At 37.0% G+C, this 20,022-nt stretch overlaps 1 protein-coding gene across 1 annotated transcript in view; it reads left to right on the top strand.

The window, feature by feature from the left end:
* The window catches only part of FZL (FZO-like protein), a 74,550-nt gene extending 55,117 nt beyond the window's left edge, over positions 1-19,433 (top strand). Inside the window, exons 7-8 of the mRNA XM_089992505.1 lie at positions 9,460-9,575; positions 18,885-19,433. Of these exons, the coding sequence (XP_089848631.1) occupies positions 9,460-9,575; positions 18,885-19,167 (399 nt within the window). The 3' untranslated portion in view covers positions 19,168-19,433. The remainder of the gene's footprint in view (positions 1-9,459; positions 9,576-18,884) is intronic.
* Positions 19,434-20,022: the final 589 nt, after the last annotated feature.

Below are 20,022 nucleotides of genomic sequence, written 5' to 3'. Positions count from 1 at the left end.
CAAAATACATAGCATAACAAACCCCCAGGCAATCTCAATTGTTTCTACGTTCTCTCCTGTGCATACCCTCAAGACCGCTAATGTCGAAACAATATTATCATGCTCATTTTTGTTTATTCTGAATTGCACATCACGAAAGAAACAACGTATATATTAGTTTTGTTCTGAATTTTGATATCTATGCACCTACCTGATTTTTATCAGTCCGTTTCATGATTTCATGTGATGATTAGGTCGGTACGGCAAGCGATGGTACAATGACGTGATGGTATCAAGATAAAACTTTTTCCCTGACGTTTCGCTCCTGAGGATATTTTTATAATTTTGTATAAGGGTTTTTTTGAAATTTCACTTTTTCTATAAACTTTAAATTATTTAAAACCTTGTTTTGAATCTATTTGGTTTCGATGAATGTACGGAGTTACAAATCCATTGTGTAAAGGAAGGTTCGCCGAAATGCGCCCAAGGTCCGTTGACTTGCATTTCAAACACCATTTTCCGCTGAACTGCTATTATAAACTCTGAAAAGTGATCAATTACAAAGCCTTCAAACTTTTCGTAAAAAGTTACAAGTCCGGAATTTTTAGGGGCGTTACAAATAGACTTCTTGAAGGGTCTGGATTGAAGGAGCTGGCTTAAGTTGAGGATTGGTGAACAAACATTCTATTGGAATTCTTCCATCAGTGCTCCTTAGAAGCAAAATGTGTTTCCTTTCTTTAGGGGGTTCTGCCACCCAGTTCTAAACATTCATCTCATTAGGAAGATTGGTAGTTATGATATGTCTCCATTAAGCGGGTGGGGGGGGGGGGGGAGGTAGGTCATCCTTGGCATAAAAGTGATTGATTTCACCCCTGCGCGATCTTTGGTGCTACTTGGACAATGGCATGATGAATGGTTGTCTTGTCTTTGAGAGGGGCACCAAAGGACATTCAACAAGGCTAGGAGGAATGCTTGTCTTGTCTTTGAGAGGGGCACCAAAACTTTGAGAGGGACATTCAACAATGGTTTCAAAAGTTGTTTGAAGTGATGTCAAAGTTTGGTTTTAATAGGTTAGCGTCAGACCACACATTATTTATTAAGAAAACTAACTCAGGCATAGTAGTTATGGTGGTATATGTGGATGACATCATCTTTACAGTTCGAACCCACATTAATTCAGCTGTTGTTTGGGCCATAGCCCTATATTATGATTCAGCCCTTGACCTAGCAACCACGGTTTGCTTCTGCTTCTCCAGGAAATTAAGTTACCTCCCACAAATACACAGAATCCTGTGATAGATTTTCTATCCTTTACATACCCAGCATAATCAGCATCAGAGTAATCAACTACCTCCAGAGTGTCTCCTTTCTTGAATAACAACCCTTTTTCCAAGAGAAGATTTTAAGTTTATGAGTATCATCATTGTAGCATTCCAGTGTACCTCAGTTGGTTTGTCCATGAATTGGCTAACCTTGCTTACAGCCAGAGCAATAAGTCTAGTCATTGTCACATATAGTAACTTCCCTACCAATGAGCGATAGCTCTTGCTATCAATAGGTTTTGACTCCTTATCCAATAAATGAACTTTGTGATCCATGAGAATATTTGTTGGTTTAGCTCCCAACATTCCTGTCTCTTTTAGTAAATCAAGAACATACTTCCGTTGAGACAGAACCACGCCCTCACTGCTCTTGGCCACTTTTATGCCCAGAAAGTATCTAAGGGAACCAAGGTCTTTTGTAACAAAATGTTTTTGAAGATGAGCCTTTGTAGTTGCAATATCGTTCATGTTATCTCCTCTAAAGATGATGTCATCCACATATACCACCATAACTACTATGCCTGAGTTAGTTTTCTTAATAAATAATGTGTGGTCTGACGCTGACCTATTAAAACCAAACTTTGACATCACCTCAAACAATGGTTGTCTTGTCTTTGAGAGGGGCACCAAAGGACATTCAACAAGGCTAGGAGGAATGCTTGATAGATTCATCGAGGGTGGTTGTGGTTTGTTCAAAGCGCATGAAGCAAATAGACAAGCTGGTTGAGATGGTGAAATCACTTCATTCCTCCCATGTTTGGTGGTGTGAACATCCCTGAATTTAGGGCTCAACCTCCTTAGCAACTTTCACATAGAGAAATGACCCAAGATTATGGTTGTAATGAAACAAGTGGAAGCAACAAATACAACGCGCACAAGCACATACACTAGTCCACTAAGGGACAGCACAAAGACACTAAGGCACTATACAAGCACAAAGTGCATACAAAAGCTTCAAAAAGCTTAACAAGAACACAAAGAGATAAAAATTATTATTGTATTGATCACCAACATGCTTAGCAAAAGCATGGATTACAAGATAGGGCAAACAACCCCTTTATATACAAGTAGCGGACCTTGGGGAGCTCCCAAGGGTCATAAATATGATGGTCTTTTGACCATAGAGCCTTCATACAATATTTAAAAGACATAAAAAAACAAATACAAAAAGAAAATTGTCCCTAATGGACAATACCTATTACAAGTGTAAAAAGACCAAAATGCTTTTTATAGGCAATACAAATGACATAACAAATATATATATATATAGATAGATATATATTTTAACACTCTCCCTCAAACATACGGTGGGATCACTGAAAGTTTGTTGAGAAGAAAAATGAATCAGAGTGCAGGAAGAGCTTTGGTGAAGAATTCTGCAAGCTAGTATTCAAAGGTGACGTACGACAATTCGATAGTTATACGTAAATATTCATCACGTATATAATAATAGTCCATCTCTATGTACTTTGTACGCTCATGGAATATGTGATTGCTCGCAATGTAGATTGCACTTTTATTATCGCAACACATCTTTGATGATTTTGAGATGACAATTCTCATGTCTTTAGGAAGGTTCGTTAACCATACAAGCTCCAGTGTTATAGTCATTGCTCAATACTCAGATTCGGTAGAAGATAACCTCCAAGATATCAGAGAGTCACATAAAAATACATAGAAACCAGTGGTTGAGGTCCAATCATTAGGATTTCCTCCTCAGTCAACATCAATATAAGAAAGTAAATCTAGAGAGGAGGATGAGGATAAGAAAAAACCCTTTGCTTATTGAATTCTTAATATATCTAATAATCCTTAGTACAATACTCATGTGCAGAGGGGGAGATCCAATCAATTGTCGATATGTTATGGGATCTTCTAGTAGTATCTCATCTTCAAGCCTTAATTTTACATTGACAACTTCAGGAGTCTCCACCTTCTTATCATCTGAAATCCCTAACTTGGCACAAATGTCAGTTGTCAGTTTCATTTGGGATAAGATATAACCTCTAAGAGAATAGGCGACCTCAATACCTAGAAAATATCTCAGAAAACCCAAATCAGACATCAAAATTTTCTTTTAAAACATTTTTAATTTGACTAACTCCATTTTTATCACTTCTTGTAATTATCATATCATCTACATACAACAACAATATTATGATATTTGTTCTTGTATACTTAACAAAGAGAGCAATGTTAGTATAACAAGACCAAAAACTCAAACTTATCATAACATTACTAAATTTGTCATACCAAGCTTTAGGGGCTTGTTTAAGACTAGATAATGTCTTTCTTAGTTTTAAATTTTTTGTTCTTTTCAATAGTAAATCTCGGAGGTGGATCCATGTAAACTTCTTCACTAAGATCACCATTAAGAAAATCATTTTTTAGATCTGATTGGTAAATAGACCATTTTTTAATGGATGCAGCGGCCATAAGAGTTCTAACGCTAGTCATCCTAGTTGCAAGTGCAAAGGTTTATTCATAATCAATTTCATATTCTTGTGAGTAACCTTTGGCAACTAATCTAGCATTATCTTTCGAGAGTTCCATTACTTTTAGTGTTAACCTTAAACACCCACCTGCAACCTGTGGGTTTCTTTTCTAAGGGTAAATTCGCTATTTCCCAAGTATGGGCCTTTCGAAGGCCTTCTAATTCTATGTTATAGCTTCAACCCAATGAGCACTATTTTTGGCTTTATTATAATGAGAGGGTTTGTAATAGGAATAAATATAGTTTGGTGAGAAAATTTCATAGGATACAAACCAATTTGGTGGATTGGAAATTCTGTGAGATTTTCTAAGTGTGGTGTTCTCTAGAGACACATCTTGACTGGGTGTTTCATTTTTTGAAAGATCTTAAGAATATTTTTCAAAAGCATATGTTTGGTCTCCATGTATCCAACGGGTATAAACTTGAACATTTTGAGAAGGGTTTTCTATTAAGTGGTCATTAACAAAAGACAATTCTAAAGAACCATTATTGTGACTCTTATCAAGAGCATTATTATCTAAAGCATGTTCATAAACATTATCATCATCAAAATTTACCTCACAATCATTTGATTCACAAGAATCAATTTCTTGCCTTAAGAGGAGATCAAACAAGAATGCATAATCTACTTCTTTATTATTCTCTTCATCAAATTCATTTTCATTTTCCAAGAGGGTTACATCTTTGGACACATAAAGTTTGTTGTTTTTAGTGTCAAAACATTGATACACTTTTTTATTGTTACCATGTCCCATAAAGACACATTCAATAGCCTTTGGTGATAACTTATCCCTTTTATGGGAAAGCACAAAGCATTTACCACCAAAAATACGGTCTTTTGAAATCGGGTTACATTTTAAACAATTTTTCTAATGGAGAAACATTTTGCAAAGAAGGCATTTTATTTATCAAGTATGTTGAAGTCAAAACGGCTTCGGCCAAAATTTTCTTAGGAACATTTTTAGAAATAAGTAGGGTTATAGTGGTTTTCATTAAATGCCTATGTTTTCTTTCTGCTAACCCATTTTGTTGAAGAGTTCTAGGACAAGATCTTTGGTGACAAATATCATTTATCTCAAATAATCTTGAAAATCATTTGGCAAATACTCACCTCCTGAGTCAGATCAAAGAATTGAAATATCACTGTGAAATTGATTTGTAATCATCATATGAAATTCTTTAAAGAAAGAATATATCTGATTTTAAATTAAGAAAGTAGACCCATGCATATATTGTAAAGTCATCAACGAAAAAAATATAATAAGAGTAACCACCCTTTGATATGACCAGAGAGGGTCCCCATGCATCCGAGTGCACTAATTTAAAAGGTCTCTTTGAAACAAAGGTTCTATGAGGAAACAATATGGATTTCATTTTCCCAAAAATACAATCTTTACGAGTAATATCTTTTTCATTCCTACAAGTCTCCAAAAAAGAAAGAAGATACATCTTTGAAATGTTAGGATGTGCAAGTCTCTTATGCCAAATTTTAGTATATTTTTCTTAGACATTATTACAAAATGACTTAGAAGGAGGAATAGACAAAAAAATCATGTAGTAAAGATCTCTCCTATGACCTTGCCCAATCCACTTCCTGGACTGAAGATCCTGCACGGTGCAACCTTTTGGTGGGAAAGAGATTTCACGTCCATGGTTGGCTATTTGAGAAATCGTGAAAAGATTTAAGTTAAGTTTGGGAACTATTCTAACTTTTGGAACAAATAAATTTTGAGGAGTTTTTGAGTCTAAAGTTTCAATACTTTTAATTTTTAAAGAAGCCCTATCTGCAATTGAAATATAAGAAAATTTTGAGTTTGTGCATATATCGAAAAGATAGTTCTCATGAGGGGTCATACAAAAAGAGGCTCCCAAGTTAATGATCGAAGAACACATATCTGGAGGAGAGGAAGAAGCAATGGTGGTACCCGATGTAGATGAGGATTTGAGAATTTGTTAAAGTGTCTGTTAGTTGAGAGAGAGAGAGAAAGAGAGAGAAAGTATTTTTAAGGTCTCCTTTTTTGCTTGTCTCCTGTATCTTGAGTGTGGATTCCCCAATGGAAGTCACTTTGTTCTTGACAGTACCATTGAGTTTTGGATAAGCTCGTTTGATGTATCCCAACTCATTGCAAAAGTGACAAATAACAAATTTTCTTTTACCATAGTTCTTTTGCCTCCCATAGTGTGGAGGTTTTGTAGGTCTTTACATTGTTGTCGGGCCTAGAAAGTAGCAACACTTTATCTCCAATTTTTGTCATTCTAAGACGAGTCTCCTATTGGCAAACTTCAACAATGACATCCTCAAGAGGTAAAGGCGAGGATTTATGAAGAAATGACGATTTCACTTGTTCAAATTTGGGGCGAAGCCCATGCAAAAATTAGAAAAAGTGTTTTTTTTTCATTTGTGTTCTTAAACCTACTTGGTTCAAGAAGTGTCAACTCATCCCATAGAGGGGATAATGCACTAAAATAATTGCAGACTCATGTCCTCTTGTTTGATGGTTCTTATTTTCTCTTGCAAGATCCTTTTGAGTATATGTTCCTTTAATGAAAGACAAAGTTTCATTGGCCTTTTTAAACTTTGCAATGTTGGCACATATTTTCACTTGTTCAAATTTGGGGTGAAGCCCATGTAAAAATTAGAAAAAGTGTTATTTTTCCATTTGTTTTCTTCTTAGCTCCACGTCTTCACTAGAAACCCACTTGGGTTCAAGAAGTGTCAACTCATCCCATATAGGGGATAGTGCACTAAAATAATCCCGAATACTCGTGTCCCCTTGTTTGATGTTTCTTATTTTCTCTTGAAAGAAAAATTATCTTGCAAGATCCTTTTGAATATACATTCATTTTAATGAAAGACCAAGTTTCATTGGCCTTTCTAAACTTTGCAATGTTGGCACATATTTTAATATCAATATTGTTCATAAACCATGCAAGGATCTTGGCATGGTTACTCTCCCAATCTTTTCTTTTGGCTTGATAGTCGCGAATGACTTTAGCATTATCATCTCCTTTAAGAGCCTTCTCTTAATCTCTTTTTACTTTTGTGAGCACAAGTTGAGGTTTGGGGATAGTGCCCATTACATATCCCTAAAGTTTTTTTCCTTTAAGGTTGTTCTCCATGGCAGAGGCCCACATCATGTAGTTTGATCCATTTAATTTGAAAGATAGATCAATCTTGGAATCATGCTCTATGAGAAACGTTAGGAGAGAGAGAGAGAGAAAACATGTTCTCTTGGGCACCACAATCACCACAACCTCATGAGCCCTTTCGCACGATCACGTGATGGTCACACTTTAAAGGTCCAAGAGTACTATGGCTTTGATACCATGTAATGAAACAAACAGAAGCAGGAAATACAACGTGCACAAGCACATGCACTAGTCCACTATGGGACAATACAAAGGCACTAAGGCACTACACAAGCACAAAGTGCATACAAAAGCTTCAAAGAGCTTAACAAGAACACAAAGAGATAAAAAAATATTATTGTATCGATCACCAACATGCTTAGCATAAGCATAGATTACAAGATGGGGCAAACAGACCCTTTATATACAAGTAGAGGACCTTGGGGAGCTCCTAATAGAGTCGTTGGGAGCTCCCAATGATCATAAATATGACTGTTGGGATTGCTCCCAACGACTCTAAATAGCGCCTCACACAGTATCTAAAAGACAAAAAAAAATATGAAGAAAATAAATACAAAAGATAAAACTGTCCCTAATGGACAATACCTATTACAAGAGTGAAAAGACAAAAATGCCCCTGATGGGAAGTACAAATTACATAACAGAAATATAGTTATATATATATATATATATATACATATTTTAACAATGGTTTGACTTAAGGTGCTACCCAATTATTGAATTGATGGATGGAAACACACCACTAAGTACTTGTCTCCTAACCTCTTCCGGCTGTTCAGGTTCCCTGATTGTAAGGTTGGTGATTGCTGGTCGTTTGTTTGTGGCTGGTTCATCATGTTTTGCAAATTCCTGAGGATCTGAAATTTGAGGATTAGGCATGCCCTACAAACCTGCCGTCTAGTAGGGCATCTCGAGCTTTGTAGACAACCTCATGTTGACGATTTATAAGGTTGTTTCTTTTCTGTCGCGTCTTTCTACTTGGCTCAGCTGGAACCAGGTATGGACTTTTTCCCAAGGTATCCTATTTGGAGTTGATGTCATCGCATTGCACTAGGATGCAAGCTTGGAGTTTTGTTTGAGGTTGTTTAAACACTTCAATAATTTTAAGAATTCAGGTGTTCAGCTGGCCAACTGCTGCATTACATGTGGTTGTGGGAAAGAGAGTGAGATGCATCTCTATCAGAGTGCCATTTCTTTCCGACTCCTTTTAATCTTTCTTGGCCTGGTATCAGTGTGAAGGAGTTGGTCACATTGAATTTCAGGGGTTTGTTATTTGGGCCTGGGAATGATATTAGATCTGAAAATTGGCTGAAGGTTTGGAAGTGGTGCTGATGTCTGCGTGGTGAGAAGTGTGGCTGGAGAGAAACCAGCGGGTCCTTAAGGATTCCTCATCAAGCATGGAAGTGATGTTAAATCATATATATATATATATATATATATATATATAATACTATAATACCCGATAGGGGTGTTATAGTCTTTTCACAGTTGTTTTATTAAACAACTATTTTTTGTTTTCTTTATTTTCTGTTTTTCTTTTTGTTATTTTATTTCACCCCAAATAGGGGCCCCACAATAGAGTCGTTGGGGGCTCCCAACGACTCTTTGGGAGCCCCCTTTTGGCCTCCCTTTTTTATCCCATTTCATTTGTATAAATAGGGGTGTAGCCCCTTGTATTTCTTCAAGCCTTAGTGCTTTCTCTCTCAATAAAGAGATTTTATATTTTAGCTTGTGCTTTTCTTAAAGCTTGTGTGTGTATTGTCCCATAGTGGACTTGGCTATCATCCTCTTTGTGTATTTGTCCATTGTTGGACATTGTGAATGCCTTTTTAGCATTCTTTATCTTTCCGCATACTTCGTTACAAGTGATTCATCAGAAGATCCAGGAGGATGTGTTTCATTGCACCAAATCAGTTGGCAATGACTAATCTTGATTGGATGAAAATGCCTAGAATAGAACTGTTTTATTCTACTCTTACATTGCTTTAATGTTTGGAGTGATCTCTCATAACCCTTCTTTTTCACCTTTCAATGGATTTATTTCATCTAAAAATAAAAGAAAGAAAGAAATGTTGGTATTAAGCACTGTCTTTAATTTCCTAAACACCTCTGCAATCCATAGGAAAGATGTGATTGTGCTGATGAACATGTGCAATTGATATGATAACTTCTTTTGCCTTTATTTAATTGGGTCAGGAATTCTGGTATACTGTTCTAATCCATTTAGAGGCTATATCATTTGGTATTGATTTAAACTGAACTGTTAGTTACGGCTTTGTAGCTGCTGTATATTCTCAGAGCACCCATTCAGTGTCCCTGGGTATCATATGAAGTCGCAAGTATTATTCTGGTTTTGGTCAACAAACCTCTGGGTTTGCTGCCCTCTGTTACTTCAATTTCATATTAAGGTTTTTTTGTCATATTAATTTTTTCAGTCAGTCATTGAAATTAATTCCAGGGATTCAGTACTTGGTATCTACTTATACTTTTATCTCAATATCAATATTATTTTAGGTTTTGGGTACTATTGGAGGTCTTGGTGCTGCTGGTTTATCGGCTTCTCTTTTGACATCTGTTTTACCAACCACAGTGGAGGATCTTCTTGCTCTTGCCTTTTGTTCTGCGGGCGGGTAATGATGACTTGTCCTGTCCATGATACTTGTCGTCTTCTCTTTTTGTTTTTTTACCATTTAAATATTTTCTGTTTCCTTTAGTGTTTATAGATTGATAGTTCTATTTCATGACTTTTTTATTAGTTACATTCTTGTGTCTTTTTTATGCCGAGTCATGTTCCCTTTTTTCTTTTTCAACTTCTTGTATTGTAAGGCAAGCCTCTACAATGAAAAAGTTTACATTTGAAAAGGGGAAATTTTCAAAACACACACCTAACTTTTTGCAATAATAAGAAAGGCACCTAAGATTTTGGAAATGTCAGACACACCTAAGTTTTCTCTCAGTCAATCATAACAAGTTTCCATCAAACTGGCTTGGGTTATTTTTTACTCAAGTTGGGTCAATACCTTAAATTTACCGATCTCTCTCTCTCTCTCTCTCTCTCTCTCTCTCTCTCTCTCTCTCTCTCTCTCTCTCTCTCTCAACCCATCGTTCTTTTACAGCAGCACACCAACTTCCTATGACCAAGAGTGTTCTTTATCAAGGACTGCTTTCTTATAACGGCTGTAAGACAGAAATAAGTATGATTTTGCCTTATAGGAAAGGGGGAAAACACTGCCATTGATTATTTGTATCGTTCGAGGTGGAAAATGTGTCACAAAGTAGCATGAAACTCTAGACACAAGCAAATGGAAAACAAAAAGGGGCTAAAGCATAAACATAGACAAAAATAATCAACATATTTGTACATTCACAAGAATGCCAAGAAATGAAATAAAATGAATAATTTTATTAATAAAAAATGTACAACTCATCCTCACTACAAATCACTCAAGCACACACCCGATGTATGTTAAAATGTATTGATTCATATATATATATATATATATATATATATATATATATATATATATATATATATATATATCATACCCTTTAGGGTTATTGTGGTAATTTTGTACATGTAATAGGCTCTAGGGGTGGGCATCAGGCCAGGCCCAGGCTTGGGCCCGTTTAGAGCTCAGCCTGCCAGGCTTTAAGTGTGGCCCAGCCTGGTGATGGTACAGTCAGGCTTTGGTCTGATTCTTAACGGGCTCGAGTTTGAAGAGCAACCCATGACCTGAACCATTGGCCCATTGGGCCAATATGAAGCGGGTCGGGCCCTACCCGACCCAAACCCAACTAATTACTGCAACTAATTAGGTCAATAATAAATAATTAACAAGTTCCCATGTGCCCAACTAATTATCTTTCTAGTTTTCTTAAAATTAATGCAACTAGTTATGTAAATAATAATAGGTTTTCAGGGCTTTTAAAATAACTGGTAAGCTCTGTAACCAAAGCTAGAAAATTGTGCTCACTTACAGGGGGCATTTCTCCCTCAAAACAGACTCAAATCAAACAAAATAACATGCTAGTATTAAACCCTGGATGTTTAGAACATCACGGTATTTTTATTTATTTTTTCCTAATCCAAATTCTAAGAGAAAAAAAATTATTTTGAACATTGGTCGGGTCACAAACGTGAACAGCACTCCAGAGTTATCATAACTCTTAACGAAATCATGATACATAGGCTAAACGTGGCATTAAAACACAATTCATCACGTTAGATAATGTTATAACTTGAATACAACAACAACAACAACTACGCCTTCATCCCAAAACAATTGGGGTCAGCGATATGAACCAAAAAAGAAATTCATTTAGGGTCTTCCACATGAATCCTTTTCCTCCAATCATTTCTATCCAATGCCATGTCCTCGGTGAGGTTCAAAGCATTCATATCCTTTCCTATCATCTCCATCCAAGTCTTCCTAGGCCTACCCCGACCTCTTTTAACTAATATATTTTCCCATTTCTCCAACCTTCTAACTGGAGCATCATTAGGCCTTCGCCGAATATGTCCAAACCACCGTAAACGATTCTCTCGCATCTTATTTTCAATGGGTGCAACACCTACCTTCTTACGTATCTCCTCGTTCCGAATCTTATCTTTTATAGTATTTCCACACATCCATCTAAGCATCCGCATCTCAGCTACACTCATTTTTTGAATATGATGTCTCTTGGCAGCCCAACATTCCGTACCATATAGTAAAGCGAGTCTAATAGTCGTCCTATAAAACTTTTCCTTCAATCGCAATGGCATTCTACGATCGCACAGCACTCCAGTTGCACTTTTTCATTTCATCCACCCAACCTTTATCCTATGATTTACATCTTCATCAATTTCTCCATACTTTTGAATGATGGATCCCAAATATTTGAAATAATCATTCACCGGTATTTCTTGCTCACCAAGCTTCACTACACTCCCATCACTACTTCGTTGCTTACTAAACCGACATTCCATATATTCAGTCTTACTCTTACTCAACTTAAAACCTCTAGCTTCCAATGTCTGTCTCCATAATTCTAACTTAGCATTAACCCCAGCTCTAGACTCATCAATCAAAACAATATCATCAGCAAACAACATACACCACGGTACATTTTCTTGAATTGATCTCGTAAGCTCATCCATCACTATCGCAAATAGGAAAGGGCTTAAAGCAGATCCTTGATGTAACCCAACCGTTATTGGAAAATTGGTTGTCACCCCTCCACAAGTGCGGACATTGGTTACTACTCCTTCATACATATCTTTAATTATTCTAATGTACTTGAGAGAAACACCTTTCTTCATCATTGTCCACCAGAGAACGTCCCTAGGTACTCTATCGTATGCTTTCTCTAAATCAATAAAAACCATATGCAAATCTTTGTTCCTCTCTCTATATCTTTCACTAAGTTGTCTAAGAAGATGTATAGCTTTCATAGTTGATCTTCCAGGCATAAAACCAAATTGATTCTCCGATATCATGACAACCTTCCTCAACCTAGACTCAATCACCCTCTCCCAAAGTTTCATAGTATGACTCATGAGTTTTATACCACGATAGTTTGTGCAATCTTGTATATCACCCTTATTCTTATATAAAGGCACCAAAGTACTCTTCCTCCACTCATTAGGCATCTTATTTGTTCGCCAAATCAAGTTAAAAAGATTTGTCAACCATTCTAAACCTTTCTCTCCCAAGCATTTTCAAGCCTCGATAGGTATACCATCTGGGCCAACTGCCCTTCTTGATTTCATTTTCTTCAAAGCCTCTGCAATTTCTTTCTTTTGAATCTTGCGCATGAAGTCACGATTAATCTCATGAAAAAGAATGGATAAGTCTCCAAGATCTTGAGCATGACTATCATTAAATAGCTTATCAAAATAATCTTTCCATCTCTCCTTAATCTCCTCATCTTTGACTAAAACCCTTTGCGTTTCATCTTTGATACATCTAACCATACCCAAATCCTTCGATTTCCTATCTCTCATCTTTGCAAGCCTATAAATATCCTTCTCGCCTTCTTTGGTATCCAACTTGTCATAAACCTCCTTATATACCTTAGCCCTCGCGTTTCGAACTACTTTTTTAGCTTCCTTCTTTGCTATCATATACTTCTCCAAATTCTCATTATCCCGACTCTTACTTAGATTTCTATAACACTCTCTTTTAACCTTAATCGTTAATTTGACATCCTCGTTCCACCATGATGTATCCTTACCTAGTGGTGCACCGCCTTTAGACTCACCCAATACCTCCTTAGCCACTTTTCTCATGCCACCCGCTATCTTATTCCACATTGATTCTGAATCCTCCTCGACACACCAATCAGCTTCCTTAACTACCTGCTCTACAAACATTCCTTGTTTAGCTCCTTTCAGTGCCCACCACTTAATTTTAGGATCTATCCTATGTCTATCCCTTTTGCGGCATTGTCTAATTCTAAGATCTAAAATTAAGACTCTATGTTGTGCAGCTACACTTTCTCCCGGTATAACCTTACAATCGATGCAACAACCCCTATCTCTCTTTCTAAGTAGGAAAAAATCTATCTGACTCGTATTAACCCCACTTTTAAATGTTACTAGGTGAGACTCCCTCTTCCTAAACCAAGTGTTTGCTAAGATCATATCATAGGACAAACAAAAATCTAAAATCCTTTCTCCACTTTTATTTCTTTCTCCTATACCATAGCCTCCATGGATACTCTCAAATCCATCCCTACTAATGCCTACATGTCCATTAAGGTCACCGCCGATGAAAAGCTTTTCTCCATAAGATATCCCTTGTACTACTCCATCTAAATCTTCCCAAAATTGATGCTTAATGGAATCATCTAAACCTACTTGAGGTGCATAAACACTAATAATATTAATAATATCCGTACCTAACACTAATTTAATAAGTAAAATTCTATCACCCTTCCTACGGACCTCAACTACATTATCTATAAACTGACGACTCATAACAATCCCTAAGCCATTCCTATTCCTATTTATTCCTGTATACCAAATCTTATATCCCCAAGGTTCTATCACTTTAGCTTTCTCACCTACCCATTTGGTCTCTTGAAGACATAAAATATCAATCTTTCTCCTACACATAACATCTACTAACTCTACCAACTTACCAGTTAAAGACCCTATGTTCCAAGTGGCTAACCTAATTTTATGGTCTTGGACTAACTTCTTTACCCCCACCCGTCCAACAAAGTGAGGGAACCCTTGCCTATTTGACACCACACCCGGGCGCCGGTGTGACGCGTCGCTTTTGGGCGACGACCTAGCAACCCTTGCCCATTTATCACTGCCTCCGGGCCTAGAGAGTACAGCGCGTCGCTCAGTAGGGAACGCCCCAACGAAATTCTCATATTGGTTCATTTTCATAGGATATGACAAAGTTTTTATGCTGGCTGTCACAGGCCTACCGCAACCCTCCTCCTTTATTCGGGCTTGGGACCGGCAGTGTATAACTAAACAGTTATACACAGGCGGAGTTGTTATAACTTGAATACAGAAAATATAAAATCATGATATTACAGACATGATGACATCAATATTCTCTTTTCTAATATGATATAATCCATTAACATGCTCACAACAATCTGAATCAAACAAAAAAACCATTCTACAAAAATCGATTTTCCCTTTTCTAAAATCGTTTTTCTCAAAACCGATCTACCAAAACACTGTTTTGGTTTTTCGAAAATCTTTTTCATGTAGATTCAATAGCCATAGACTTTCTAGGCATAGATCACATGTAGATTCAAGCTCTGGATCAAAAGAAGGTATGTCAATGCATACTGAAATCGAACACCATGTAATTAAAAATCTCCTACCGAAAACGCTTTTTCCGCAACTAAATCGTCGTTTTTTCCTCCACGCGCACCTCCTTTCGAGTTATTTTAGACCTTCACCAAGGTAGTTGCAGGTCTCTAATAGAGGTTTGGACCAAAGTTACTGGAAGCTTCTTAGGTCGGTGGGAAGCTTGCTTCCCGGAAATTCACTTCGGAAGCGAGATACTCCTCGCTTCCGAAACTTTATGGGAATCTTGATTCCCCCACACTTTTTCTATGCTTCTCACACACATGGTCTATGCTTCCTATATGCTTTTCTCATGTTTCTTTTCATGATTTTCATGTATTTTCTCTCTCTTTCACTCACTTTTCATGTACTTTCTTTAAATTAGTAACCATTTTTGTTAGATTTTAACAAAAATTTAACTCTTTTACTGAAAAATCATGAAATATAAGAATGATCAATTTTATTTTAGTTTTTATTTGTTTCTTGTTCGATTCCTATTCAATTACCATATTGCTTCATTTTTTTTAATATTTTGCTTTTAAATTGATACTTCGCTTCCCGCTTCTTATAAATTTTAAAATGCTTCGCTTCTTGCTTCCACTTCCCGTATTGTTTCCTGCTTTCGCTTCCTAGTTTGGCAACCTTGGTCTGGACCAGAGTTACCGAAAGCGCCTAGGTAAGTGGGGAAGCGCGCTTCCGAAACGCGCGGGGAAGTACCCTTTTTAAATGGAAAGCGCACGCTTCCCCCATTTTTTCAATTTTTTTTTTTTGTATTTTTTTTTTCGCTTCCCCCTCACTTCCTAGGTCGCTTCCGGTTCGCTTCCTTGGTCGCTTTCGAGACGATTCCCGATTCACTCCTAAGTGGTCCCACACTTCCCGCTTCCTAAAATTTTGAAAGTATCTCGCTTCCCGCTCCCGCTCCCGCTTCCTCAACTGGCAACCATGGTCTGGACTACCTCTAAGGATTGGAGGAAGGAGGAGATTTGAGGAAGAAGAGAGGAAGATATACACTTCAATTGGGAGAATGGGTTTAAATAGCACAATAGGGGGGGTGTCTCCTCCTATTGGGTCTCCCTCTTGCTTCTAGAGATAGAATTCTATCTCCAACTAACTATAGGTGGGACCCACTAGGTGACCTCCCACCTAGAAGACTCTCTAAGTGAGTCTTCTTTTAAAAGAATCTTAAACCCCTTAGGTGTCTCTTGCGAGTTTTTCTAGAATAAAATTTTTATTTTTAATTAAATGTGGGGTCCACTAGAGGGGGCATCCCACCCTCTCTAGCGCCTTCTAGGATTTAATTAGAGAACCTCTTACATGAGGTCTCTAGAAGATAAAGTGGGCCCCACCTAGGTGGCACCCCACTTGGGTCCAATCCAAGTGATCTAAATCCGAAAACCCTAGACCGAATCCAATCTAAGTTGGATTAGATCTAGGTACCAATCATTAATTTTATATCCAACACTCAAATTAAAGGTCCATATCCATAAATGAAGTCCAAATCAATGTTGGATCCAAGTACTGAGCTTTGGATTTGAATATGACTTATCCAAAATCCATAAAAGTCATTGGCCACCCGTGAACTCTTGTGGGCCATCACGTAGGCACATGGTACCCCACTGGGCTGGGCGTGACCCTCTGGGTATCATAAAGAACCTAGTTTGAGTCCAAAACATAGCCTGGTCAATTATTACAACCAAATTTTGAACCTTATCCAAGTTGGGAAATCCATAATGGAGGCCAGTCAATTTTAAAAAATGCATTTTCTGAATCAACCCATAACCGAAATCACCAAATCCGATCTCCTATGAGATGTACGGCTCATAACGGACCTGACTAGCATCTTAGTTCAACTTAAACTCTTGAATTTTGGCTGAATTTAACTTAAATTTTGCTAGAATTTAAAAGCTAAAATGAAACAAATTCGCAGGTATTACAAAAAGTGAACGGACTGCGCATATGGATACGACATATGCTAAATACAGTTTTTTTCGGAATACATAAAGGAATTAAAAAGATTTATGTACAACTAAGTTTTTGAATCACGCTAATTTGGTCCTAAATAAAAACTGAATTTGCATCAGCCCACACGTTGAAGTCTAATGGGTCTTAGTCCATAAACCCAATACTCAGGTGATTCTTGGACAAATTCTCAAGTCTCAACTTATAAACCCAGCAGAAATCAATCATAACAAAACGGATATATATATATATATATATATATATGTGTGTGTGTGTGTTAGTTCTTGTGGACTGGGGTTACCATTAAAGGTACCCATTCAAACTATAGCATAACAATGTATCTAAATCTTAGCAAGACTGACATAAATCTGCAGAAATTAAAAAAATATAACAGCACCCTAAAACTAACAGGTTGTTACCCTGTTAGGTATGAATCGAACCTCAGATCTGTCCAAACCCAACTCTCATTGGTGTTGGACTGATCATAGACAGAAAATTTATTTCAAACGCAGTTATGCAGGCTGCGATTTTTTTCCAGCCTTCTGTAACCCAACCCTGTCAATACCAGTTTGGATTTCATAAACAAGTTTTTCTTAAACCCATGCATGATTGGACTCATGCTTATCTCCTGGTTGAGGGAGAAAGAATCCCATACCTTGCGTTCAGATCTGCAAAAAACAAAACTTAGAGGAAGAAGGAGACGTTGAAGATGCTCTTCTCTCTCTCTCTCTCTCCTTTTTCTCTCTCTTTTCTTTTCTTTCAGCTAGGTGTTTATGAGAGAGAGGCTTAATCTCTCCTTTTTATGATGAGGGAGTTTTCTTCCTTACGGGGTGACAGCCCCCTCTAGATGGTTAAGTGTTGTTTTGGGGTAGAGTTCTACCAAAGGTAGAACTCCACCCTAACATAACTACTATATATATATATATATATATATATATATGTTTCTTAAAGTTATAAATTTTTTTTTGTTTTAAATAAGTTATTGATGGATTATGGGTCTGGGTTGGACTCATGATCCAAACTCATATCCATGTCCATTTGGATTTCACCCCATACATGACACTAGTCAATATGGATTCTTGGCTAGGTCTAGATTCATATTGACGTCAACCCAAATGTATATAGGTCAGTCGACTTCCGATCCAAATTGAAAAAGATGGGTTGACGTCAATGTGTCCCCATACCCATATTTTTTGGAATTGTCGTGTCGTACCCTCCGTACCCATACCCATACCCATACCCGTACCCACACCTGCACCCGTACCCAGGTGACAGCTTGAAGGATTTTGATTAACCTTGAGAAAGTTTCGGTGCCTTTTTAAAAATTTGTAAAACTGAGGTATGTTTTTTATTATTGCTAAAAAGTAGGATGTGATTTTGAAGATTTCTCTATGAAAAACTTTCTTTTATTTGTGTGCCATGTGTGAAGGTGTGATTTTGAAGATTTCTCTATGAAAAACTTTCTCTTTGAAGATTTCTCTATGAAAAACTTTCTTTTATTTGTGTGCCATGTGTGTGTGTGTGTGTGTGTGAGAGAGAGAGAGGGAGAGAGAGAGAGAGAGAGAAATCTTTCATATGAAAAAACAGATTTGTAGAAAAAAATCATATTAGAAATTTGCTTTTATTTGGAAACCTTTTTCTTTTCCACTTGCTTTTTTTCTTATCATTTTCCCACTTCCAAACATATCTCTATGCTAGTCATATGACTCCATTCCTAATCATTTAATTGGTGGAGGCAGACCTATTTAAGAAGAAATTATCTTTTAGGCTTCTATTGTCCAACACTAACGAAAGAAAGTTTGTCTTCCCAGAACCCTTGTGAGGTTGTGGTTATTTTTGGAAAATTATTTTGTCCCTGTTATCAGATTTTGAAAATAACTGTCAACTTATAATTTTTTTTTCTAGATCCCTCTTCCACCTTCATGTAAATATTTATCTGTCAATCTTTCATGAAAAGAATCTGTCATCTCAACTGTCAGCTTATAATTGTTTTTTTCTAGATCCCTCTTCCACCTTCATGTAAATATTTAACTGTAAGTCTTTCATAGAAAGGATCTGTCATCTTAGATTCATTAATTGTTCTCTTATGACAAACACCAGATGATGCAACTGTTTGATATAGTGTCTTAAAGCACTGAGTGCCGTTTAGTTATTTAATTTACCTTTTTCTAATATATGGCAGTTTCTTAGCTATTTCAAATTTTCCGGCTAGTCGCAAGGTGGTGATAAACAAGGTAGAGAGAGCAGCGAATTCCTTGGCGCATGAATTTGAAGAGGCAATGCAGAAAGACCTTGTGCAGTCAATAGATAATCTTGAACTGTTTGTTGAATATATTAGCAGGCCATACATCGATGCATTGCAATGTAGACTAAATCACTTGTCAGGTATTCATGAAGAAATTCTGGAAATAGGAGAAAAACTAAAAGCATTACAAATTGAAATACAAAATCTTCATGTTCAGTGAATTACTTCTGTTTGTTTTTCATTTTGCAATGCTGGGGTGAATTACTTCCACATTTAAGATCAGAAACTTGATCTGGTGGATGAAATTTAAGAATATTCCTTTTAGATAGCCCAACATGGTTCTTCTCGTTGGAGGTCCTTCCACTGCCATTTGCCTTTGCGGCCTTTCAATCAATTTGTGTATATTTTTAAGTAAATTCCCAATTTTATGTACATGTAATTTTATTGAATGATTGCATGCAATAATAACAGTGCTTTTCATCACAATGAAGTGTGCACTAATGTTAACGTGGCTACTTTTCTTGTGTAACTTTGATGTTAGAACTATCTTTGTTGTTTCTTAAAACTTTTTACAGTGAAGAAGACGGGTAAAACTGTTGCCCTGCACGCCACCGGTAGTTGGCGAATGGCCTGTCGCCTCTCAACTAAGGGTTTTACTCGAATGCCTTCTGCATTTGTCTTTATGAGACTCCGTTTGGTGGGAGTCTTTGCCTGAGCTCAATCGCCGTGGCTGAAAGGACCCTATCCTGTGCCTTGTTCCTAGCAGAACACCAGGGACTTTTCAGTTTTACACGGTTGGCGATTGGCTTCATGGACATCCATCTCAACTATGAACTCCATCCGAGTGCAGCGACGGACGGTAACCTCATAACCTAATTCTAAACCCAGAAGGTGCAGCCTTCACCCTTGCTTTTGTTCTGTAAGCACAATTGCACTCCTGATGAGCGAGCCAAATCAATTTCAAATTTATCTCGACAAATATGATTCTTTAAGAAAATTAATGCAGTCACTCCAATAAAAAAAGAATATTAATGCAGTCAAATTAGTGGACTTGCATGCATGCCGACAACAGAAG

Source organism: Nuphar pumila, chromosome 16, assembly GCF_984573655.1.
Source record: "Nuphar pumila chromosome 16, dmNupPumi1.hap1.1, whole genome shotgun sequence".
Taxonomy (NCBI): Eukaryota; Viridiplantae; Streptophyta; class Magnoliopsida; order Nymphaeales; family Nymphaeaceae; genus Nuphar; species Nuphar pumila.
This window is presented reverse-complemented; position numbering and strand designations above follow the sequence as displayed.